Source organism: Sciurus vulgaris (genome assembly GCF_902686455.1).
Source record: "Sciurus vulgaris genome assembly, chromosome: 2".
In the NCBI taxonomy this organism is placed as follows: domain Eukaryota; kingdom Metazoa; phylum Chordata; class Mammalia; order Rodentia; family Sciuridae; genus Sciurus; species Sciurus vulgaris.
Window position 1 is genome coordinate 37,830,608 of NC_136462.1, and position 27,562 is coordinate 37,858,169.

Genomic DNA, 27,562 nt, shown 5'->3' on the forward strand with positions numbered 1-27,562 from the left:
CAAGATAGAACCTGTGAAGAACCATTTCAGATTCCTTCCAACTCAACTCAGTGTTCATACTTCTCTTGCCTTGGACAAATTTTCCACCAGAAGATTCATGCTTTGGCTGTAATTCATCTGGGCAAGTGATATGTAGCTCAGGGGGGAAAAAAAAAAAAAGGTAATTCTCTGAGCTTTATACAGTTTTACAGATGATATCTAAATTCTAGAACAAATGTCTTCTACCACTGACTCAACCAACCAAACAAAAAAATCTTTATTAATGGACCCCAGAGTTGCATTTGAATCTTTCAAAGTTGTGTTCTCAATAATAAATCCCACTAGAATAGCAAGGATTTAAGTTGAGCAAAGTCTTCAATTAAGCATTCTTTACATGTTATAATGATGTAAAAATCTGACACCTATCCAATTTGAGATTCACTATTCTAGGAAATTTCTGCACAAACTTCAGTAATTTTCTGGGTGCTTTCTAGCAAATTTCAACTCTGAGAGGCAATGTGGCCAATTCAAATACCAAGGAGCAGAAATTCTATGAGCTGAAAGCAACTTATCATTACTAAGGACTGAGATAAGACAAAAATGATGTATCAAAGGGTCAAGAAAGATTTAAAAAGAAAGCGCATCACATGCATAACAATTTAAAAACAAGCCAGCCGCCAAACTCTATATCATGTACAACCACAAGAATACACTATCTTGTATATCTAAAAAGAACAATTTTTTAAGATTTTAAAATTAAAAAGCAAGAAAGAAGTATCTGAGGAAAGCTAAATTTAAGCATGTAGGAATTCTAAATACCAAAGCCAAAAGATTAAACCATTATTTTTAGTTTAAGTTTGTTTCACCTCATGTCTAGATTAATATTCTAAGAGTTTCTTAACTCCAGTCAGGCAAATCTCCTAATCCATCTGGAAACATAAATCTTCCTTATCATTTTCACTGTGTATTCCTCTGCTGAAAACCAACTATTATTCCCTATTGTCTATCAATCAGGTCTAAGCTCAACTCTGCCTATTGAAGAACACCATTATTTCAATTAATCAGATCTATTCTACCTTATTTTTGGGGGGTGAGAATGGTAGGTTATATGTAGCTACAAATTCTTTTGCAGTTCTTCCAACCAAGAGATGGAGTCCATTTCTTTGAATATGGGTTGGCTTTTCAATTTGGAACAATCAACGGGATACGGCAGAAGTGAGACCGTGCTATTGCAATGTCCCTCAAGGGCCATTGCCATTCCTGCTCTTGCCCTCTTGAATAGTACTATGTAAGAAACCTGGGTTATCTTGCTGGCAAGGACACATGGAAGGGAACCAGCTGATGGTTCCAACGAACTGCCAAACATGTGACTGAGGTCATTTTGGCCTGCCCTGCCAGTGGAGCCACCAAATGACTGCAGTCACTTGAGTGACCCTATACATAGCTAGAACTACTGTTTCTATATTACATTATAGTATACTGCATTGTACTATATATGTTTGTATACATTACTTTGTATGATACATATAAAAGCCTGATTTTTAAACTCAATAATAAAACAACTCAATTTTTTAAGAGTCAAGAGATTTGAACAAACATTTCATCAAAGATACATAAATGGTAAATACAAACATGAAAAAAATGTTCAGCATTATAAGAGAAATGCAAATTGAAAACTCAATGAGATGAGACTACATATCTATTTTTAAAAGCTAACATAAAAAAATGACAATAACAAGTACTACACCACTAAGGACAAAAAGAGCCTTACTGATGGGAATTTCAAAAAGGCACAGGAGCTCAGGAAAACATTGGGGTAGCTCCTTATGTAGTTAAATATGCATTTAAATATAGGACCCAGCAATCCCACCCCTACATCTTTAACGAAGAAAAATAAAAACTTAGAGGGCAAGATTAATAGTGGTTTTGTTCACAAATGTCAAAAAATGAAAACAACTCAATGCTCTTTAATTGGTGAATGGACTTTTTTTAAAAAAATCAAACTAATAAATGTATACCATGGAATACTACTCGACATTAAAAAGGAATGAAAATACAACTCTGCAATGAAAAAGAATGAATCACCAATTTGCAGAATAACATTAATGTATCTCAATTATATTGAGCTAAATAATAAATGCCAGATTCAAAAAGTTACACACAACATATTCTATTTATATGACTTTAGAACAGAAAAAATAAAAGAGAGCAAATAGATCATCAGGTGCCAAAGTTAGAAGTGGGTTAGCAGGGACTTCACTACAAGGAGCATAACAGAATTCTGAGAGGAGGCATAATTAGCCTTTTAACTTAACTGTAGTAGTGATTACAATTGAGAACATTTGCCAAAACTCAAGAGCTGTATGCTAAAAGGAGCAGATTTTACTGTATGGAAAGTATTCATCAATAAGTCAAGACAAGCAAACACACACAATCCCCAACACACAGCCACTCCCCATTCATTGTATTTGGATATCTGTATCCCTCAAAGAAGGGATGTTAAAATTACCTTTCTAAATTTGTAACACTATCAAAAATTAGCATATTAGTTAACTGCTTTTAAATTATTGTTCCAAATCTAAAAAATTATAGTTTCAGGCTTCTGTGTTGCTTTCCAACTCCAGTCCAAATGCTTTATCTCAAACAAATGATCTAGTATTACAGACATCTGAATTAATCCTCCATATTGTGGGCTACAAACATATTTTTCTTACAGGAAAAAGAATGATATAGCAAACTGAGTACAATACTAGTTGAATTACAATAGGGAGAAAAAAAAAATCCCAATGGCAGTAGCTCCACTGTTCTTCCATTAATGCCCTTGATCTATAATGAAATTCTTTTGGATTATATTCAAATGTCCCCACCAGGAAAGTCTATGGAATGGCCTAATCAGGGAGAAATAACCAGTTACTTACTGAAATTATGTGTCTATATATAAAATTGTGCTCTTTTGTTTCATCTGTGTTTCTAAATGTATTTACATGAAATTACAACATGACTTATTAAGTACTTGAGCTCTCAGAAGTCTTCTCTATATTTAAATTGCAGTAGTTGGTAATTTAATTTCAATATATAACAATATAAAGAAATGGACTTAAGAGACCCAACAATTATTTTACAGAGGAACCATATTAAAAGCAAATTTTCCTGCACACAACAAATACAAGAAATTTGGCAATCAGAAAAAAAGAAAGTAGAAGTATCAGTATTGAATGAGAAAAATTAGTCACAATTTACAAGCCTAAATTGTTAAGAGAGAAAATCTCAGAGGAGCAAAATTCCCATGATGTAGAACAAGATTTTACCACAAAGCAAATGCCAAAAGCAGAAACTATTCTTGGTGATCTCCTATTTGAGAATTTTAGTTGAGCTTTTAGGGTCTTTGATTTATCTCTGTTCTCTGCTGAGCAGCATTAAAATTCATCAGACTTCTGGAATTCAAAGGAAGCTCTACGTAGCACTTGTGGAAAGTCTGACCTTCAGCAACATCCCTGTGATTCTCCACCTGTATAGTGGATGTACAATGATGCTAGGATCTCACCAAGATATGATGGGACTCAATTAAAAAATCCATGCAAAGTTCTTGGCCCAATACCTGATATACGATAAATTCTCAATATTATTAATCCCTAAATTATCAATCTTTGGTTCTCCTAAAAAATAACTGCATATAAGACTATTAAATGATCACTTCTAGGTCTAGGGAGATAGCTCAGCTGGTAGAGTGCCTGCCTCACAAGCACAAGGCCCTGAGTTCGATCCCTAGTACTGCAGGGGGGAAAAAAAAAGATCACTTCTTTGATGATCTTAGTTAACCTCCCATAACCTCTTGAAGTAATGTGTGCACTTTCTCACCTCTAATCATTTACTACCCTGATAAACAGTACTACTATTAAAACTGACAGGAATGATGTTTCATTTTTGTAAAACTCTTTTAACACCCTAGCATTGTCTTCCATTGGTTATAAAAGATGAAAAACTAATATTATGGTGAATAAAAAAGTTATGGACATAAACAAAGGAAAAAATCAGAGTTCTAAAAGAAAAGTGAAATGGAAAAGGGGGACAGAAGAATGGAGGGCTTTACACATTCTCTCTATAGCTCTTAACAGTGTCAACTATCTTCTTTCACAAAATGCTCTTCGGTATCCATAACATAATTCTCTCCCAATAGTCTCCCTAAACTATTCTTAAGTTCACTTCAAAACAAGATATATTTAATAAAATTATATAAGACAAACCCAAGGTCAACATATTCTGAATGGAGAAAAACTCAAAGCATTTCCTCTAAAAACAGAACAAGACAAGGATGTCCACTTTCACCACTCCTATTCAACATAGTCCTTGAAACTCTAGCTAGACTAATTATGCAAGAGAAGGAAATTAAAGGGATACAAACAGAAAAAGAACAGCTCAAATTATGTTTGCTGACAACGTGATCCTATATTTAGAAGACCCAGAAATTCTACCAGAACACTTCTAGAACTCATAAATAAATGCAGGGAAGTAGCAGGATTCAAAATCAACATCCATAAATCAATTGCATCACTATATTCCAATAATGAATCTGCTGAAAAAGAAATCAGGAGAACTATACCATTCACAATAACCTTAAAAAAAAAAAAAACCTGGGAATCAATCTTAAAAAAGAGGTGAAGGACCTATACAATGTTATTGGTGGGAAATAGCTTGAAATGAAACCTATAGAACACTAAAGAAAAAAAATTAAAGACCTTAGATGATAGGAAGACCTCTCATGTTCTTGGATAGGCAGAATTAATACTGTCAAAATGGCCTACTACCAAAAGCACTATGCAGATTCATTGCAATTCCCATCAAAATTCCAATGATGTTCTTCACAGAAATAGAAAAAGCAGTCATGAAATTCATTTGGAAAAATATGAGGCCCAGAATAGCCAAAGCAATCCTTTGTAAGAAAAATGAAGCAGGAGATATCACAATACCAGAGTTAAATTATACTACAGAGCTTAGTAATGAAAACAGCATTGTATTGGCACCAAAACAGGCAAGAAGACCAATGAAATAGAAGACACAGAGACAAACCCACATAAATACAGTTATCTCATACTAGACAAAGGTGCTAAAAATACACACTGCAGAAAAGAAAGTCTCTTCAACAAATGGTGCTGGGAAAACTGAAAATACATGTAGTAGCCTATCCCTAACCCTGCACAAAATTCAACTGAAAGTGGATCAGAGTCCTATGAACTAGACCAGAAACCATGCAAATACTAGAAGAAAATGTAGGCTCAACACTCCAACATGTCAGCTCAAAAACTGACTTCCTTAACAAAGACTCCTAAAGCACAGAAGTAAAATTAAAAAAATCAATAAATGGGATGGCATCAAATTAGAAAGCTTTTTCACGGCAAAGGAAACAATCAAGTGTGAAGATAGAGCCTTACAGAATGAGAGAAAATCTTTACCACCTTCTCCCCCAATAGAGCATTAATATCCAGGATACACAAAAAACTCAAAAATCTTAACACCAAGAATAACAAATAACCCAATCAATAAATAGGCAAAGGAGGGAGCTGAGGTTGTCTAGCATGTGTGAGGCATTGGGTTCAATTCTCAGCATCACATATTAAAAAATAAAATAAGGGTCCACTGACAATTTAAAAAAATAATAAATAAAAAATACATAAATAGGCAAAGGAACTAAATAGACACTTCTCAAAAAAAGAAATATAAAGTCAGAAATACATGAAAAAATGTTCAACATCTTCAGCAAGAGAAGTGTAAATTAAAACTACACTGAGATTTCATCTCTACAGTCAGAATGGCAAATATCAAGAATTCAAGTAACAATAAAATTTGGTGATAATGTGGAAAAAAGGGTACACTCATACATTGTTGGTGGCACTGCAAATTTGTGCAACCACTCTGGTAAACAGTATGGAGATTCCTCAAAAAACTAAGACTGGAACCATCATTTGACCAAGCTATCACACTCCTCAGTATATATCCAAAGGATTTAAAATCCGCACACTACAGTGACACAGACACCTCAAAGTTTATAGCAACCCAATTCACAATAGCTAAGCTATGGAATCAATTTAGGTGCCCTTCAACAGATTATTGAATAAAGAAAATGTGGTATAAATACACAACGGAGTATTACTTGGCTATAAAGAAGAACTACTCTATGGCACTTGCCAGTGAATGGATGGAACTGAAGTCTATTATGCTAAGTGAAATAAGCCAGTCCCAAAAAGTCAAAGGTCGAATGTTTTCTCTAATATTCTGAAGTTTATCTCTACACTTCACTTCTCTTTAGAATCAAATACCACCTCTAATGTAAAGACTCTCAAATCTTCATTTCTAGCCTTGACAGTATTTTGAGAGACAGCAAGCTTTAAATACATGATTATCTTCATATTTAAAGTGGAGAAATTAGAAGATGTCACATAACTCAATGATTTTGAAAAAAATAGAGATCACCTATGTAAACACTATTTTTTCCTACTTCTCCATGAAAATAGGAGACTTTGTTTCCCAAACAAAGGATGCCTTCAAACATATATCACATTAGAAGCAACAATGTTGATCCTTCTCCACATTCCAGATGCAGTTGTTTCATTCAACAATGAATTTGTTTCTTTAAGAAGTTATAGTTAGACTAAGCCTCTCAAAACCTATAATGTCTTTGTTATAGTCCATGTGATAAAAGTTTTAATATATACTCATTTAAATCATATACATTTTGAATTCAATTTACCAAAATTTTCATAATGCAAAAGATAACCTTAAATAAAATGTTTTTAAATTAAGTGGCACAATTTTTCTATTAAGATTCATATGCAAGACATGATTTGCCACTATGGAGACATTCTCTATATTGCATATAAACAGATATCACTGATATAAAAAAATACCCTATTAAGATATTTGAATTTTGTAAAGACATCAATTTACAGAAATTATTACCTGTTTTTCAACAACTGAATGAAGCCTTATATCTAAAAACAAAGTACAATATCTCATCATTCTTCCTTCAGTATTTTATAACCTACCGGAGAGATTCAGCCATTCGCCTCAAGTCTTCATTCTGCTGTTTTAAGCGTTCAAGCTTTGCCAGAATCTTGGACAGTTCTCGGCTAGAGTGATCAGGGTGGTCATTATCTCGAACCAAGTGACCACCTATATAAAATAGCAAGGTTCCCCAAGCAAAAAGAATGAGCATAATCCAACGCCAAGAACCAGTCCATGGCCGCATTTTCAGACTTTCAACTCACTTCCCTGGCTTCCTGGAGCTCAAAGAATTGAAAACATTGTAACTCTGTTTCTAGTAAGTGCACAGGTGAAAAGACTTCTGTTGGTTCAACACATGATGCTTCAAATTAAGTCTCTCTGGTAGTCCTGTGGTGAATCTTTGAAAGAGATCCTTGTGGTGATATGAGTAGGAAGCTTTACTGTCCTGTGCTTCATGGACTCTATGTGCTGTGAAAAGAGTAAGAAATGTATTTAAATTACTGAATATGTAATTGAGCACATACTGAGATTAATGGAGTTAAAGGAAACACATGGGTGCTGGCTGGCCAACAGGCTGGAAGACAATCTAACCACCTAATAAGAAGTAAAAAGTAAAAGCTTAAATCTGCATGCTAAGTCAACCACATATATTAGGGCTCTACAAGTTAACAGTTTAATTAGCTCTAAGCCTGAAAGTCCTCCAAGTGCCATCTTCACTTTTCTTCTTTCATTACTGTTCAATAGCTCTTACATGGCAAGTAAAAGATTATATCTTTGATTAATCAATCAAGACCAAAACATTTCCCATTAAATATTTCATGCTAACATATTCATTATTTCAAACAAAAACATGCTGTCTGTATGTGTGAATTCATTCCTAAAATTCTTAACTCCATCCCCTCCATCTCACTGCTCAGCTGCCATTTTACCACTTAATTCTGTAGGTGACAGGTCAATTGTCATTTTTAGGATAAATTATAAAATTGGCAGGCATATTAGAGAAGCAAAGGTTATCATGGCCATTATTCCACTGACAACTACTCCAAACATTACAAGCAAAAGTTCAAATGGATAGGACTAGACTACACTTTCCTGAAATTTATTAAAAATAACAACAATCACAACAAATCTAATACCAGTTAAATTTTTACTGTGCATTTAAACTACAAATACACATGCTTTCCCAGGTTTAGTTACACATTTGTCATTACTCCATCATTACATTTAGAATTCTCTTAGAAACTACAATTATTTTCTCCCCAAAGAATTTGTATGCAAAAAATTAATTTGAAGTCATTTCACAATTCCAGAGTATGGAAGAGAAATCCTATGTCCAGCCACAGAGTTCCTTGTAAAAGAAAAGAGAAAAAAAAATTAATGATTTCTGTAGGGTTGAGGATGTAGCACAATGGTAGAGTCCCTGGGTTTGATCTTTGACCCCCCAAACAGGAAAAATTGAATTTGAGGAGCATATGACCACTAATTAAAAAGTTACCAAAGACTAAATATTAAACAAAAGTTAGAGAAAAGGTTTCAAAACCTGAAATTTCAAATGTTTTAAATAACCAAGTATTCAAAATGAAGAAAATCTCTTCAAATGAGTGTTACTGTATCACTAGTAAGAGGTCCAAGGAGGTCTCTTGAATTTGAAAGGGAAGATTTCTACTTGAATTCTTCAGGCTCCTGACCTCTCCTAAAAAGCAATTTCAGTAATACATTAAGTTTCAGTAGAAAAGGAAGAGGTTTATTGAAAAAGCAAAAGACACACTTATGGGGAGTGTGTGCATGCTCAAGACCTGAGCTGTTGGCACAGACATAGGTGGGTTGTGATTTACATTGTTTATGAAATTAGTATTCAAAAGCAGGGACTCAATGGGGATGAAGTTTTCTGGAAATGAGAGCTCCCTTTGCAGAACCCTGCTCAACTTCATTGCATTTAATTACGCAGCTAAGGGTTGTGTGAGTACATGTTAATCATTCTTAATGATCAGAAAGGTAAAGTTTCATCAGGAGGTTCTTGTAGTGTGCCTGTGCAAGAAACCAGCTGGAGCTGGCTCAAGAATGTAGCCAGGTTAGACAGACTGTTGGTTTGTCCATCATATACGAATACAATGCCTGGGATTGAGCCAGAGTAGCTTCTGCAAGAAGTACAGGTGTGAAGAAACAACTCCTGCATCAGAGCTTATGAGTTCATGAGTTGTTTCTCCACCCCTATTTTTCCCTATTCCCCTATTCTACTCACTAGAAACACTACTTCATTCCCATTTTATTTGTACTCTATTTACCAAGACTTTACTGGTTTATACCAGCTAAAACATAGAATTAAAAGATCTGTACTCACTGAGAACTGTTTGAAAGCTAAATAGAAAAGTAATATTATCAAATGAAAATTTGATGTCTACTGCTCTAATAACTATTCTCAAGTCTATCAATAATACTTTTTGTCAACTCCACTGTTTATCCTGTCACTTTCTCAAAATTCCTTCTCAAAACATGCTCCTCTAATCTCAGGTATCCCAATCTAATCATCAAAACATAAGAATAATTCAAGACTATTTCATATTTCAGGTAAAAAGATCTTATAATATGAGGTATACTTTTCATTTTATGTAGAAAGAATACAGACATTCAGGATTAACTGATTAAAATTTTTAAAACATGAATCCACTTTGATGGCCTAAGGAATGAATTTAATTAAGTCAACAAAAAATGTTAAGTACTAACGTGTGAGTTAATATTTTGTGACAACACTGAAAAATGCTATCAAACCATATGCTGAACCTATAATATATCCCACTTAATCCCAAACTATTTATATATATATATAAAAGTTTATATATATATAAATTTTCTTTTCCTTCATAGCAAAAGTAATTCAGAAAGACAACTATTATAAATAACCACAAAGAGCATTCTAAAAAAAGAATAATTTATGATAAAAATAAGATATGCTGAAACATTTTACTTGGAATTTTAACAAAATTATCATGAATATTCAAAGTTGGCAAAAGACACAACTTAAAGAGTAACAAATGTTTACAGAAACATAAATTTTGTTATACAAAGTACTTTAGATGTCAGTAAACCAGTAGCAAAAATACCCAAGATAAACTAGGCACAGTGAAGCATGCCTTTAATCCCAGTGATTTGGGAGGCTCATGACCAAGTTCAAGGTCAGCCTCAGGAACTTGGTGAGAGACTCTGCCTCAAAATAAAAAATAAGAAAAAGGGCTTGTCATGTTGCCCAGTGGTGGCGTGTTCTTGGGCTTAATTTCTAGTTCTGAAAAAAAAAAAAAAAATCCAAGGTATCGATCTACTATACTATAAAGCAATATTGAGATTATGAGTTGTAAAAATCAAGAGATTATTGTAGGAGCAAAACGTGGTAATTTTCTTCATTAATTACATCATTTTAACTCTGTTTTTGGAGGAAATGTTTACAGGGTTTTACTATTCTTAGTAAATATTTAAAAATGGGATCAACAAAACCAAGCCAAGCGGAAAAATGAGTACTTTTTCTACGTAGTTTCATTAGCATGATTCTAAAATACAGATGCAGAATTTTTCTCCCTATCTACTAACCACTTACTTGCCTATGATGTTTACCATCTGTTTGAACTATACTTAGATATAAACTCCATAATTTTTGTTTACTTCACTGATATATCCTAAGCACACATGATGGTACTTGGCACTTAGTAGGCAAATGAATACTTTTCAATGAATGAATAAGTGAATGAGGGAGAGAAGAATACCATACATGACATACCTAGTATAACTTACATTATAGAATCTAAGTATATCATTGTCAACTGCATTTATGCCCCAGGTAAAAAATCTGATTGCAGAGAAAGTACTATCGTAAGGAAAATTGTTAAAAAATAAAATCACTTATAAACTTAATTATTTATTATCTTTAACATGTATCTACAATATATTTTCAGACCAATTAACTGATCTAAAAAGCTATAATGTCAGTCATCTAATGGTTTACCTGTAAATCACAAGAAAATAATTTCTCTTCACTTTGTCTTATTTTCCGCCTCTAAGATATTCACTTTGCAAAGACAACAGTGACTGAAGACAGTATGAGAGACATGAAAGCCACTTCTTTGTGCAATTATTAGTAAAAGTATTTCAAATTTATTAGTAAAAATATTTCAACACTAATTATATATACGTAGACATTATCATGGGGTAAATCTGGCAAAACTTCATGTAGCAGTATTTACTGAATTTCTTACCAGAGTGGGTTGTTTTCAAGTATATATGAATTTATGCCTGTTTTACAGTCACATAGTACCCTTCTTTCACTGAATATTCAATGGATTGAAATATGTTGGGCTTCCTTCTGCAAATTTATTTAATTAGTAATATCCCTTTTTAAAGGTACTAAATTTTAAATAGCTCACTTCTTTTGGAATTCAGAGAAACTGAGTTGTTTTTGTTTAATATCTCTGGAACAATAAATATATGTAATTTTTAAAAACTACTTCTTAAATCTGGAAGCTGGTGTGTAGAATCAGTAAGATCAGGAGTTTTAATGGAGTTGCTGTGAGGCTTAAATAAGGTTAATATAAAACATTTACTAAAATGCTTGGCTCAGAAGAGGTATTTAATCAAAGGTAATTTTATTTTAATGCTGATAAGATGTGGACATTAAAATTATGTGTGCCAGAAACAGCAGTGCTTGCACTTAAGTCTCATTTCTGCCAAATCATGGCTAGGTAACCTCACTGAGTTTCTATTTCTTTACTTGTAAAATGGCAATAATGCACACTACCTCTTTCAGAGAATATTGGGAAAGGCTTAAATAAAGTAATATACAGTAAACATTTAGCACACACATATTATTATGCAGTGTATGTCAATGCTGTTACATTATTTCATAGACCCAATTATAATTATTTATATAATTAATATGCCACATTCAATTGTAGGCAGCTTCTAAAATAGCTTCCAACAGCTGGGTACCATGGCACATGCCTATATTCCCAGCAACTCAGCAGGCTACGGCAGGAGGATTTAAAGTTTGATGCCAGCCTGGTCAAGTTAAGGAGACCCTTCTCAAAAAAAGGGGAGGGGAGCTGCAGAAGTAGCTCAATGGTAAAGCACCCCTGGATTCAATCCTCAGTAAAGGTTGGGGCGGGGGGGCTGGACAGTTATCCCTGTACCCAGTATTCATGCCCTTGTGTTATCTCCTCTTGAGTGTGGACTAGACCTAGTGACTTAAATTGGATACAGCAAAACTGATAGAATTTTACTTTCAAGATAAGGTTACAACAGATTAGAAGTTTGATTTGCTCACATATTCTCTGCTTGCATTCTGATTCAAGAAACTACCATTTTGTGAACTGCCCTACTGAAAGGCCCCTGAAAGGAATAAGGGCAGTCTCTAGACAATAACCAATAAAGAACTGAGGTCTTCAGTCCTAAGGCCACGAGGACCTCACAATTGTTGAATTCTGCCAACATGAGTGAGCCTGGAATTGTATCATCATCAAACTCTGAGATGACAGCAATTTTGGTACACTTTTGATTGAAGACTTTTGAAAAGACTGAGCTAGATAACAGAGCAGAGTAAGAGGATCCAACTGTTATGGTTTGGATATGAGGTATCCCACAAAAGCTCCAGTCTAATACAGAAAATATTCAAAGGTGAAATGATCAGATTATGGGAAATTTAACCTAATCAGTCCACCCTAGTTTCAGTGGACTAATTGGTTGGTAACTAGACAATTCAAACAAGGCTGGGGGAGGCAGATTGCTGGGGGAGTGCCTAGAAGGGTTCATCTTGCCTAAAGATATCCCCCCTTTCTCTCTCTGCTTTTTGGCTGCCATGAACAGAGCAGTCCTCCTCTACTACACCCTTATGCCATGATATTCAGCTTCACCACAGGCCAAGAGCAACAGAGTTGGCCCACCATGGACTGAACCTTGGAGACTATGAGCCAAAATAAACTTTTCCTCCTCTAAGTAATTTTTATATGGTATTTTGATCACAGCAATGCAAAGCTGACCAACATACCAGCTAAGCCATCCTAAAATTTCTGACCAACCAATCATAAATGTTGTTCTTTTTAACCACATAATCTTAGAACAATTTGTTAAGCAGCAATAGATAGTTAATACATTATGTCTACCTTCCATACTAAGCTAAGGAGCTGGTCTTCAATTCATGCATTATTTTCTGTCCTCAGCATATTGTACAAAGCCTGGGACACAAAATTGGAATTCAAGAAGCAGGACAAAAGTGATTTTTCTTTTTCTTTTCTTTTTTTTTTTTTAACATTTTTTTGGTTGTAGATGGACACAATGCCTTTATTTCATTCATTCATTTTTATGTGGTGCTGAGGATTGAACCCAGCGTTTCACCCATGCTAGGCAAGCGCACTGCCACTGAGCCACAACCCCAGCCCCAGAGGTGACTCTGAATTATATTTCCTTATATACACCTTGAATAAAAACTATAAAACCGAAAAATTTGTAGCAAATAAAAAGATTCGACAGATTAAAATGTCAGAATTATTTGTTTTACACTATACCAGAAGTTTAAAAGCATCTTTTAATGTTTGTTAAACAGTTCCACCTCCAACAATGATGGAAAAATTAGCATTAGATTAGCCTCACACATGAAAACTAGAAAACTTTAATGTATCTAAAGGGGCCAAGGATATGACTCAATGATAAAGTGCTAGCCTAGCACATGTAAGCCCTAGGTTTGATCCCCAGCACCACTGGGGGGGGAAAATGGTGTTTTATTTTGTTGGTTTGTTGTTGTTTTTCTTTTTACAAAAACTGTTTTCAGATATGAGGCAATGAACAGACACAATTGCAATTGCAATGCCTGAAAGAATGTTACTATAAATTTAAGCTCTATGATCACTCCAGCCTTCTGCCTAGGAGCATTTACTGAACATCAACACAAAAAGGCATAATGCAAAGAAGGCACAACCACCTTCCTCATATGAGAAGACAGGGATCCATGTTCAGAAAGCTTAAAATGGGTAGAATTTGCAGATCACTGTACTAAAGAGGATATAGCTGTACAGAGAAAAACCTTCAGAAATTTGTACAGGAGATCCTTTGAGTCTTTAGCTAGATACTAAGCTATGCATGCATACTAAGAAGTACATGTAGAGTAAGAGGTCCTGAGGCTGGTAACAGAACAATTACCAGAAGAAACGAAATTCAATATAGATAATTGAAATCTACCAATCTCTCAGAGAATATATATAATTGGGAAATCCATGAATTCCAAGAAAATATAATGAAAACACCATACAGAAAACCTGGAGCATTCAGTAAAATCCTAAGAAATAAAACATCAAAGAAGTTAAGGTTAAGCAAGCAGAAATCAAAAAACGTCTTCTGTAAGAGTAAGACAACAAATATCTGAGCTATATGGAACATTATAGGCTCTGTCACATGTTCTTAGTTTTTATTTTTGAAACCCTGTAACCCTTAAAAAATGTGAAGACCATTCTTGGTTCATGAGCTATACAAAAACATGTTGTGGACCAGATTTGGCTCATAAGCCAAAAGTTTATTTACTTCAGACACTGAATAAATGCTATGCTAGCAAAGCCCTAACAAAGTTTACAAATAAGATACGAAAGGATCAAAGTGCTTTCAAAATAAAATTCAATATTTTTTTGAAAGATAACAAATTACTAAGAAAAAACAATATAAAATGCACATTATCTAGCAACTAATTACAAAGAACATGGCAAGTGGATCATGCCTGTAATCCCAGCAGCTCAGGAGGCTAAATTGGCAGGATGCAGAGTTCAAAGCCAGCCTCAGCTATAGCAAGGTGCTAAGCAACTCAGTGAGACCCTGTCTCTAAATAAAATACAAAACAGGGTGCTTGGGATGTGGCTAAGTGGTTGAGTGCCTCTGAGTTCAATTGCTGGTACCCCCCAAAAAAGAGATCATCCAGTACTGCAGGAATCCAAGGACCTGCTAAAGACTAATGTAATGATACAACGTTAACACTGAGAAAACATCTTAGCACACTTGGCTCCACAACAAGAATGACACAGCAACAATACACTGTTGCAATAATTTTAAATGTGATTCAGTTAACACTACAATAACAACAGGAAACCTAACTCAATTACTGACTTACAGAGACTGACATAATGCTTGCCTCCCACCCCAATCTACTTATACACAGTCTCAAAGACTGACCATGAATACTATTCAACTCAGGTTTTGTAACGCTTAACCTACAATTTCTAGACTGTACCAAAAAACCATGAGATTCACTTAAAAAGCAAGAAAAACAAATCACTATCAAAGGGAAAAGCAAACACAAGAATTAGATGGAAATAAATCTGGTGTTGGAACATTAAGATAATACATTTAGAAATATGATCAATATATTTTAAAAAATTCTTGAAACGTATGGGCAATGTAAATGAATAAATAAAAGATTCAGCACAGAAGAAATGCTAAATAAACATAAAAACAAAAAGACCTTCAACAGTATTATCAGAAGATTAAACAAAGATGAAAATTATGAGTTTGAGGAAAGAACAATAGATATTATTTGAAAAGAAAACCAAAAAAAAAAAAAAAAAAGAAAAGAAAAAGAAAAAGATTGAACAGAATATAGAATTTGGAAAATGTGGGAAAATGTCAACTGATTTTGATATGTAAATGAGTTCAAGAAAGTGAGGGGAGATGGAATGAGCCAGAAAACACATTTTTAAAAAGTATCATTAAGGATTTTCCAAAGTAAGTGAAACATAATCACAGATCAGGATAAATTTTAAATGTGTACAAAACTGCTGAAAAACAAGATATAGAGAAAATTCTACAAGTAACCTGAAAAAAAATTACAGGAAAAAGAATGGGAACATAACTTCACATTAAAAACAATGCTAGTCAGAAGACAATGGAACATCTCTAAAAATATCTAGGAAAGAAAAAGGTTGACCCAGCTTTCTATATCCAATGAAAATATACTGCAAGATTAAGGGCAAAATTAAGATTTTTTCAGAAAATACAAAGGCTGAAAAATTAAATTCTATCAGCAAAACTTCACTATAAATAAAGTTAAATGATATCTTTAAAGGAGGAGTATGACAAGAGAAACAGATCTACATAAAGAAAAAGCACCAAAAATGATAAAATCCAAAAAGCACACACTTTATCTTAATTTAATCACATTAAAAGAGATAAGTAAAATATGACAACTACATACCACTGGGTTTACAATATATATAAAAGTAAAATGTAAAAGGACAAACATAAAAGGCAAAACAAAAAGGACAGGAGGGAAGGAATAGAAAGGCACTAATGACCTAACAATATATATTGTAATCCTAGAGTTACACTGTCTGCTTCAAAAGACACTAACCATATGCAACTATTTAAATTAGAATTAAAATTAAGAACTTATATCCTCAGTTATAAAAGGGATAATAAGCATCCCTCACTGACACCATGCTCTTTCACCTCCCTGCCTCGAGAACCATAGCCAAAATAAACATCATTTCTTTTAAATTAAAAAAAGAAAAAGAAGAAGAAATGGCAAGAGCTATGCTGGGCGAGGTGGCACAAACCTGTAAATCCAGCAGCTCAGGAGGCTGAGGCAGGAGGATCACAAGTTCAAAGTCAGTCTCAGCAACTTACTGAGAAACTGAGCAACTCAGAAAGAGCCTCTCTCAAAATGTAAAAAAAAAAAAAAAAAAAAAAAAAAAAAATTGTTTTAACAAGGGGGTCAGGAGATGTGGCTCAGGCCCTGTTATGAAGAAGAAAAAAAAAAGAAAGAAAGAAAGAAAGAAATGGAATAAGCTTAAGGTCTTTACACTTAAGGATAGCTACCTGTGAAGCATTTTTGTTGTGCTTCTGTACTAAAAAAGTACTTCAATTCAGTGTATCATTCATATTATATATTTTATTTATTTTTAAATATGTGACATAGTTCTTATCAACATTTACAATGGGGATTACCTTAAAGAAATCAACAAAGTGTTTTAGTCAAATCTATTCAATGCCATGATCCATTCATTCACTCATTCAAAAAAAAAAAAAAAAAAGTTGAGTCCCTATTACATAAAAGACACTATACAAGGCACTGGTTATGTAGCAGTGAATAAGACGAACAGAAATCCCTGCCTTCAGGATATAGTCAAGGGATAATATTCTATTGACTTTTAAATAGAAAGGGCAATAATACCAATAAAGCAATCCCTTTCCCAGACAAAATCTTTCCTTATAGCAACAAATGTTCTGATTAACAAAACAGAAATTGAATATAAACTATACAACTAATTACATTTCCTTATTACTTTGTTTGGGCTATCATTTTATTGTGTTTAATTTAACCATGGAATTGAACATACTTACCTATTTAGCACAAAAATGTTAAAATTATTAAAATTTAAAAAACATTAAAATATTAGCATATCAGTATAACTTATAAATTTACTGTTGCAATATTTAAAATTCTTATGTAGTTTGAAATATTTTAAATTGTATATACAAATCAATAGACAATTACTAAGTCAAGATTTTATTATAATTATATAAGGATCTTATAGCAAAAACACAAATAACCCAATTTTAAAATGGGTTAAAGCTTTGAATAGTCATGTTTTAGTCAGTTTTTTTCACTTCTATGACTAAAGGACCTGACGGAGGAGGAAAGGTTTATTTAGGGCCTCACAGTTTCAGAGGTCTTAGTCCATTGAAGGCTGGCTCCATTCCTTGGGCAGGACATCATGGCGGAAGAGTGTGGCAGAGGGAAGCAGCTCACAAGGTGATCAGGAGGCAGAGAGAGAGACTCCACTCTGCAGATACAAAATAAATACCCCATAGCCACACCAGAAAAGAACCACTTCCTCTAGTCACACCCTACCTGCCTCCAGTCACCACTCAGTCCCATTAGGGATCAACTCACTGATTAGGTTAAGGCTATAAGCCAATCATTTCCACTCCAAACCATCTTGCACTGTCTCAAGCATGAGTTTTTGGGGGACACCTCACATTCAAACCATAACAAGACATTTCTCAAAATAAGACATAATATACAAACCAACAAACATATGACAGAATGTTATTAAGGAAATGTAAATCAAAACCACAATGAGATACCACCTTACCCTAGTTACACTAGATAATATTAAAAAGAACAAAAACAACAAATGCTGGCAAAGACGTAGAGAAAAAGGGAAGGATTTGTTGTTGTTGTTGTTGTTGTTTTTGTTTTTTTGATACTACAAATTGAAACCAGAGAAGCTCTGCCCACTGAGCTACACACACAGTTTTGTTTTCTTTTGTTTTTGAGAAAACTAGGGATTGAACTCAGGAAGGTTCTACCATTGAGCTACATCTCAAGTCCTTTTCATTTTATTTTGAGATAAGGTTTCAGTAAGTTTCCCAGACTGGCCTTAAACTTGGAATCCTCCTGCCTCTATCTCCTGAGTCACTGGAATGACAGGCATATGATACCATGCCCGATCAAAAAGGAACTTTTATACAATGTTAGTGGCGAAGATTACTCTGGTCATTAGGGAAAAATTATACAGAGATTCCTCAAAATTGGAAATATATACTGCAATGAACTACTGGATATTTCAAAGGAAATTAAATCATCATGTTGAAAAGATGACTGCACAATAGCCAAGATATAAAAACAACCTACATGTCCATCAACAGAAGAAAAGATTTTTTTTTAAAATGTGTTTTGTACTAACACACACACACACACACACACACACACACACACACACACACACACTACAATATTTCTGGGTCATTAAAACAAATGAAATCCTGTCATTTGTGACAACATGGATAGAACTGAAGAAGATCATATTAAATGAAGTAAGTTAAGTACACAAAGGCATCACCACAGAATCTCACTCATAAGTGGAATCTAAAAAAGTTGATCTCAGTTAGGTGCTGAGACTCTATATCTTTTTTTCACAATGGATGTACTAATTTACTTTCCCAGCAACTACTGATAATCCCAATAGCTCCAAAGGCTGAGGCAGTAGGACTGCAAGTTCAAGGCCAGCCTTAACAACTTAGTGAGACCTTGTCTCAAAACAAAGAAAAACTGAAAAGGGTTGGGGATATAGCTCAATGGTAGACTCCTGGGTTCAAAAACCCTAGTTAAAAAGAAAAAGAAAAGAAGTTAAAAAGTAGAATAGTGGCTACCAGATACTGGTAAAAGAGAACAGAAGGGAAAACAGGTTAATAGGTATAATGTTACTGTTTGACAGGAGTAAGTTCAAGCATTCTATGGAGCAGCAAGTTGAATATAATAAACAATAAATTTGGTTTTCAAGATGGCAGAATAGAGAAGGTTGCTTTCCTGGCTGTTCTGTGGTATGAAATTAAGAAAGCAGACAGGCAGCTTTTCAGCAAGGTGGATGAATTTAAAAAAAAAAAAAAAAAAGTGGGAAGACTTTACTGGAATTTAAAACTGGACATTCAAAGCAGATCGGGGACTCAGGAGGTTGGATATAATAAAATAAAGAAGAAATCCTCAGCCATATAGCTGCTACCACAGCTAAGCCGGAAGCACCAGCCAGAGGGATCCCTCAGCGAGCAAAGTGGAGGATTAAGGGAAATAAAGGATCCTGCATTTTTATGAGGCATTAGTCCTGTCTGAGTACCAAGAATTTAGAGATCAAGGACATCACTGGCCTAAACTAAAAGGTTCACTGCACAATATCCTTCTATGGGAAAGAAGCTGCCATATTTCCCAGCATGCAGAAGAAAAAGGAAGGAAACATTTTGCAGCCACAGAACAGGCTGGCAGCTGAGGGAGCTGATTCCTGGCAAACCCAAGTATGACCCAAAATATAGGTCTACTAAACAGACACTACACAATTTAAGAGTATGCTTAAGGGAACAGGAGAAAATAAAACATGGAGAGAGGTTTACACAGGGAACAATTGGTCCAGGAAACCCAACTGGCTCTACCTCTCCCCGTCCAATGAGGCTGCTTCCAAGACAGGCTTGGAGAGACCCTTCTACCCAGAAACTAAGAAGGGCATGGATGAAAGAGATTGAGTTTGGAGCCTGAACCCAAAAACAGTAAATATAGGATCCACAGGTAACATGTAGGACTAAATATTGGTTCCTTCACTACACAAGTGGAACCAAGGGTATATCCCTGGGTAAACGAAGAATTTCCAGTATGGAACCAGCAACTGCTGGGCCATAGTGGTGTACTGATTTAAAATCTCCAGACCAATTAGCAATTGTAGACATCATATAAGAAAATATTTACTTTAATGCTCTAAATTCTTTGCATTGGTTGTTGTTATTATTTGTCTCCCCCTAAACAGTAAGGTATTAGAAACCTTCGGGGACACTGTAAGTCCACACAGTAGAAACTCTACTACCTCATACTCATCTCGTTAGATGGGCAGACGCATAAACAAAAAGAAAAAGAAAGGAACAAATTGCCCCAAACAAACCAATATACTTCAACAACAGAATCCACTGACACTTCAGGGGAAGAAATGTTAGTGACAGAGTTCAGAAGGTGCATAGTTAAACTGATCTGTGAAATAAAGGTCAATATATGGAGTGAAATCTGAGAGAAAATATACTGCCTTCGATAAAGAGGCAGGCATTTTGAAAAATAAAATAAAAAGCAAAAATCATTGAAATAAAGAAATCAATAAACCAAACTAAAAATTCAATGGAAAGCATCACCAACAGACTAGATCACTTAGAAGACAGTTTCAGGAAATGAAGACAAAATATATAATTTTGAAAACAAAAAAGACCATGGAAAAAAGATATTAAGAGATCAAGAACAGAACTCCCAAGAAACATGGGATAAACTGAGAAGACAAAATTTAAGATTTACTGGGATGGATGAAGGCTCAGAGACATAAACAAAAAGAATGTACATTGTTTTCAATGAAAATATCAGAAAATTTCCCAAACCTTAAGACTGACATAGAAAAATCAAATAAAGGAGGCTTATGGGATCTCAATTATACAAAATTACAACAGACACATACCAAGGAACATTGTAATGAAAATACCTAACATACAGAGTAAGGATAAAATTTTAAAGACTGCCAGAGAAAAACAACAGTTAACATATAGAGGGAAAACAATCTATATCTCAGATGATCTCCCAACCCAGACCCTCAAAGCTAGGAGGTCTGGAAATAATATATGCCAAGCTCTGAACGAAAATGGATGCCAGCTGAGAATAATATACCCAGCAATATTAAGCTTCAGAATGGATGATGAAATAAAAATCTTCCATGATAAACAAAAATTAAAAGAATTCACAATTAGAAAGTTCACACTATAAAACACAATAATATATTTCATGAAGAAGTAATGAAAGTGAAAAACAGCAAAGGGAGAAACTACACTAAAAGGACAATGTATCACAGAGAAATAAATTCAAATAATTACTACTAATTCAAATAAAAAACCAGAAATAAATTAAAATGACAGGGAATAAAAACCATATTTCAATAATAGCCTTGAACATTAATAATGGCCAATACTCACCAATTGAATGACATAGACTGGCAGACTAGATTAAAACACAACACCCAACAATATGCTGTCTTGAAGAGAAACACCTCACAGGCAAAGATATCCACAGACAGAATATAAAAGGATGGGAAAAAACATATCTTTCACAAGGATCTCATAAACAAGCAGGGGATTCTATCCTCATATCAGAAAAAGTGAACTTCAAGCCAAATTTAATCAGAAGGGACAAAGAAGTTCATTTCATTCTACTGAAGAGAATTATACATCAGCAACACATAAGAATTGTAAATATTTATGCCCCAAACAATGGAGCATCTATGTACATCAGACAAAACCTTTTCAATTTCAAAAATCAAACAGACCACAATACTAGTAGGTGACTTTAACACACCTTTGTCACTACTAGACAGATCTTCTAAACAAAAACTAAATAAAGAAACTATAGAACTAAAATAAAATCATTAATTTAGACCTAACAGACATATGTATCACATGCTTCATCCATCAATAACTGATAGACTTTTTTCTCAGCAGCACATGGATCCTTCTCTAAAATAGACCATATCTTATGCCACAAAGCAACTCTTAACCAATATAAAATCACTGAAGATAATATCCTACATTCTATCAGAGCATAATGGACTGAAATTAGAATCAATGATAAAATTAAAAATAGAAGCTGCTCTAACACATGGAGACTAAACAATACACTATTGAATGACAAATTGATAGTAGAAGAAATCAAGGAGGAAATGAAAAACTACTTAGAGATAAAGGAGAAAACCCATACAACATACCAAAATCTTTGGGACACTATGAAGGCAGTGCTAAGAGGAAAGTTCATTGCATTGAGCTCTTACATTAAAAGAATAAAAAGTCAACAAATAAATGACTCAACATTACATCTCAAAGCCCTAGAAAAAAAACGAATCAACACCAAAAACAGTAGGAAACAGGAAATCATTAAACTAGATCTAAAATCAAAGGAACTGAAACAAAAGAAATAATTCAAAAAATTAACACTGGTTCTTTGAAAAACAATCAATAACAATGATAAAGCCCTAGCCACACTAATGAAGAGAAAGAGAAAGAAAACACAAATTACTAAGATACGTGATGAAAAAGTAAATATCACAATAGACACAACTGAAATACAGAAGATAATTAGAAACTATTTGAAAATTTATATTCCAATAAAATAGAAAATCTTGAAAACATCAACAAATTTCTAGAGAAATATGACCTACCTAAACTGAAATCAGGAAGTCATACACGATGTGAACAGATAAATTTCAAATAATGAAATAGAAAATGTCATCAAAAACCTACCAACCAAGAAAAGCCCAGGACCCAATGGAGTCTGAACCAAGTTCTACAAGACCTTCAAAGAAGAATTAACACCAATATTCTTCCAATTATTACATGAAATAGAAAAGGAGGGGACCCTTAAAATTCATTCTATGAAGCTAGTATCACCCTGATACCAAAATAAGAGAAAGACATATCTGGGAAAGAAAATTTCACACCAATATCCCTGATGAACATAGACATAAAGATTCTCAATAAAATTCTGACAAATCGCATACAAAAACATAATAAAAAAAATAGGACACCACGATAAAGTGGGGTTCATCCCAGGAATGCAAGGTTGGTTCAAAATATGGAAATCAATGAATATAATTCATCATATCAATAGACTTAAAAACAAGAATCATATGATCATCTCAATGGATGCAGAAAAAGCATTTGGCAAAATACAGCACCCCTTCCTGTTCAAAACACTAGAAAAACTAGGGGCAGCAGGAATATACCTCAAGATTGTAAAAGCCATATATGTTAAACCCAAGGCCAACATAATTCTAAATGGAGAAAAACTGAAACCATTCCCTCTAAAAACTGGAACAAGACAAGGATACCCTCTTTCACCACTTTGATTCAACCACTTTGATTGTCCTTGAAACTCTAGCTAGAGCAATTAGAAGAAAGAAATTAAAGGCATGCAAATAGGTAAAGAAATACTCAACTATCACTATTTGGCAATGACATGATTCTATATATAGAAGTCCAAAATATTCCACCAAAAAACTTCTAGAACTCGTAAATGAATTCAGTAAAGGGATATAAAATCAACACCCATAAATCAAATGCATTCCTATACATCAATAATGAATCCCCTGAAACAGAAATAAAGAAAACTACCCCATTCACAGTAGCCTCAAAAAAAATAAAATACTTAGAAATCAATCCAACAAAAAAGGTGAAAGACCTCTACAATGAAAACTACATACCACTAAAGAAAGAAAATGAAGACCTTAGAAGATGGAAAGACCTCCCATGCTACTAGATAGGCAAAATAAATATTGTCAAATGGCCATACTACCAAAAGCACTATACAAAATTTTTTCCCTCATGTTCCCCATTTATTTTTTTTAATTTTTTTTTAATTTTTACAGACTGCATTTTGATTCATTGTATACAAATGGGGTACAACTTTTCATTTCATTTCTATGTTGTACACGATGTAGATTCACACCTTTCATGTAATCATAAATATCCATAGGGTAATACTGTCTGTCTCATTCTACTATCTTTCCATGCCCCATTCCCTCCCACCCCATTTTCCTCTACACCATCCAAAGTTCCTTCATTCTTCTCTTCCCCTCCCCGTCACCCCCCCCATTGTATATCGTCATCCACTTATCAGACCAGACTTCCTTAACAAGACCCCCAAAGGGCAAGAAATAAATACAAGAATCAATAAATGGGATAGATTCAAACTGAAAAGCTTTTTCTCAGCAAAGAAAACAATCAATACTGTGAAAAGAGAGCCTACAGAGTGGGAGAAAATCTTTGCCACACACACTTCAGACAGAGAACTAATCTCCAAAGTTTATAAAGAATTTAAAAAATTTTACACCCAAAATACAAATAACCCAATCAATAAATGGGCTAAGGAACTGGCAGACACCTCACAGAAGAAGATAAACAGGTTAGCAACAAATATATGAAAAAGTGCTCATCATCCCTAGTAATTAGATAAATGTAAATTAAAACCACCCTAAGATTTCATCTAACTCCAATCAGAATGGCTATTATCAAGAACACAAGCAATAATAAATGTTGGCATGGATGTGGGGAAAAAGGCACACTCATACATTGCTGGTGGAGTTGCAAACTGGTGTAGCCACTCTGGAAAGCAGTATGGAGATTCCTCAGACAACTTGGAAGAGACCCACCATTTGAACCAGCTATCCCACTCCTTGGCCTATACCCAAAGGACTTAAAATCAGCATACAACAGTGATGCAGCCACATCAATGTTCATAGCAGCTCAATTCACAAGAGCTAGATTGTGGAACCAACCTAGATGCCCTTCAATTGACAAATGGATAAAGAAAGTGTGGTATATGTACACAATGGAATATTACTCATCCATAAAGAATAATAAAATTATGGCATTTGCTGGTAAATGGATGAAGTTGGAAAATATCATGCTAAGTGAAATAGGCCACACCCAAAAAACCAAAGGTCGAATGTTTTCTCTGATAAGCACTATACAAATTTAACGCAATTCCTATTAAAATCCTGACATTCTTCATAGAACTGGAAAAAGCAATCATGAAATTCATTTGGAAAAATAAAGAGACCCAAAATAGCCAAGTAAACCTTAGCAAGAAGAGTGAAGCAACAGGCATCAGAATACCAGACCTCAAACTATACTACAGAGCTATAATAATAAAAATAAAATAATATTGGCACCAAAAAAGACACATAGACCAATGGTATAAAATAGAAGACACAGAGACAAACCTACATAAATATAGTTATCTCATACTAGACATACTAGACAAAGTTGCCAAAAACATTCACTAGAGAAAAGATGCCTATTCAATGAATGATCCTGTGAATAATGGAAAGCCACATGTAACAAAATGAAATTAAACCTTTAACTCTTACCCTGCACAAAACTCAAAGTGCATCAAAGACTTAGGCACTAGAACAGAGACCCAATGACTGCTAGAATAAAAAGTAGCCCCAAATCTTCATCATGTCGGCCTAGGATCTGACTTCTTTAACAAGACCCCTAAAGCACAAGAAGTTAAATCAAGAATCAATAAATGTGATGGATTCAAACTAGAAAGCTTCTTCTGACCAAAAGTTTGTCTTACTCTTCTTATGAACCATGTTCATTGAAGGGTTGTTGTCTAATTCATTAAATAAGTCAATTTTTTAAACATGTTTTTAGATGTTGATAGTCCTTTATTTTATTCATTTATTTATATGTGGTGCTAAGAATAGAACCCAGTGCCTCACACATGCTAGGCAAGTGCTCTACCACTGAGACACAACCCCAGCCCCAGCATTTATTTAACTAATATAAATACATATGCCTTGTGCAATATATAAAATAGTTATATATACATGCCCTCAACCAAGAAAATACTAACAAGAATGTATACTAAATGCATTTTAACATGAGAACAAAATGCATTCATGAGGTTATTTTATACAGCACTGTTTGCAATAGCTTCAAACTGGTAGGGGCATGAGGGGAGGCACATAATTCCATATCAATAGAGGTATAGTTGAATAAATTATGAATTAGTTTGCCAGAAATAGTTTTCTTACTAGAGGGTCAATCAAGAGGATAATCAACCTATAACCAAGAAGAAAATCAGCCAACTGAAACAGTTTCAAAACACTAAAGATGATGATAGTAGAGAACAATTAAAACAACTATCAAAACATTGATTTAAAAAAAAAAAGAACAGTATGTTGAGAAAAATCTACATATAACAAAAATAGAACTTCTAGAACAAAAACATCCCACAACATCTGAAATTTTATAAAATTCTCTGGGAAAGTATAAGAACATAGAAGTTACTCTGTTAGGAAAAGTTAACATGAAGACACAGAAATAAAATTACACAAAGTGAGGTCATTGAGAAAACTGCTAGAAGGGGCAACCACACTGTTAACAGAGCTTAGCTTTGGATTCTGTAGTGCTTCATAACTTCACCACAACCACGCCACCTTACAATAACTATCATTATGAATAGAAAACTGTTCAAGTGACAAAAGGCAAATGAAAGTCATTCACCTCCTCATTAACTGGTCAAAAAGCTATTCACAATATTAGCCTCAGGATCATTTGAAAATCTATAGGTATTTCTTCATGTCTGTATTCAGTTTAAAAAAAGACATTTCAGAACAAAATTTGTCATCACACTTGAAATACTATACCTTGAAAATAAATTTAATTGTGGGCATATACAGAATTTCCAATGGATCTTGAGCAGAAATCAAATTCCACGCTTACATGAGGGGGTTTGTAGAGATGAACCCAGCTACTAAGTACAACTATAAAGCTATTGAAAAAATGAAAAAGCCTCTGTGCATGTTAAATCTTCAAATAAGTTGGGTAAACACTTATGAATGGAATTTCTGGGTCATAGGATAAACGTATAAGAAAATACCAAATTGTATAACAAAGTGACTGTACTGTTATGAACTGTCACTGGCAGTGAAATGAATGAGTTTCTGCTGTTCCATAAACTCCCCACAATTTTGTATTGTCAGCTTTTTATAAGTCAATTCTAATAGTTCTATAGTGGTATCAAAGTGTGATTCCAATGTGCATTTCTCAAATAACAAATAACAGTGAGCATCTGAGCATCTGTTCATGTGCTTATTTGTCTTCTTTGGTGAAGCACCCATTGAGATCCACTGTTAATTTTTTTAAATTTTGTATTTTTGATTTACTATTAGATTATAAATAGCTCTTTATATATTCTGGATTATGTCTTCCATAAGACGTGCAACTTCCAACTATTTTCTCATAATCTGTGGTTTGTCTGCTTCTATGGCTTTTATAAATGTTGCCTAAAGTCCCATGTGTTAAAGGTCTAGTCACCAGCTTGTGCGGGGTAGTGGAACCATGAAGAGGGGGGGCCTAGTGGAAGGTCTTCAGGCCACTGACTTTGTATCCTTGAAGGGGACACAGTACCTTCCTCTTCTTTTCCTTGTCTTAGACATATGGTGAGCAGCTCTGTCCTTACCATGATGTGCTCTCTCCACACAAACCCAAA

At 34.2% G+C, this 27,562-nt stretch overlaps 1 protein-coding gene across 4 annotated transcripts in view; it reads right to left on the reverse strand.

Moving 5' to 3' along the window:
* Positions 1-27,562, reverse strand: part of LOC306653966 (alpha-(1,6)-fucosyltransferase-like) — a 267,342-nt gene that overhangs the window by 120,417 nt on the left and 119,363 nt on the right. Inside the window, exon 4 of one of the 4 annotated variants that reach the window (XM_079127144.1) lies at positions 7,020-7,439. In XM_079127144.1, coding sequence (XP_078983270.1) covers positions 7,020-7,222 — 203 coding nt within the window. In that variant the 5' untranslated portion in view covers positions 7,223-7,439. Of the gene's footprint in view, positions 1-7,019; positions 7,447-17,656; positions 17,781-27,562 lie in introns of those variants that run through there. The other 3 variants (XM_079127145.1, XR_013761842.1, XR_013761843.1) reach the window with 3 other exon arrangements.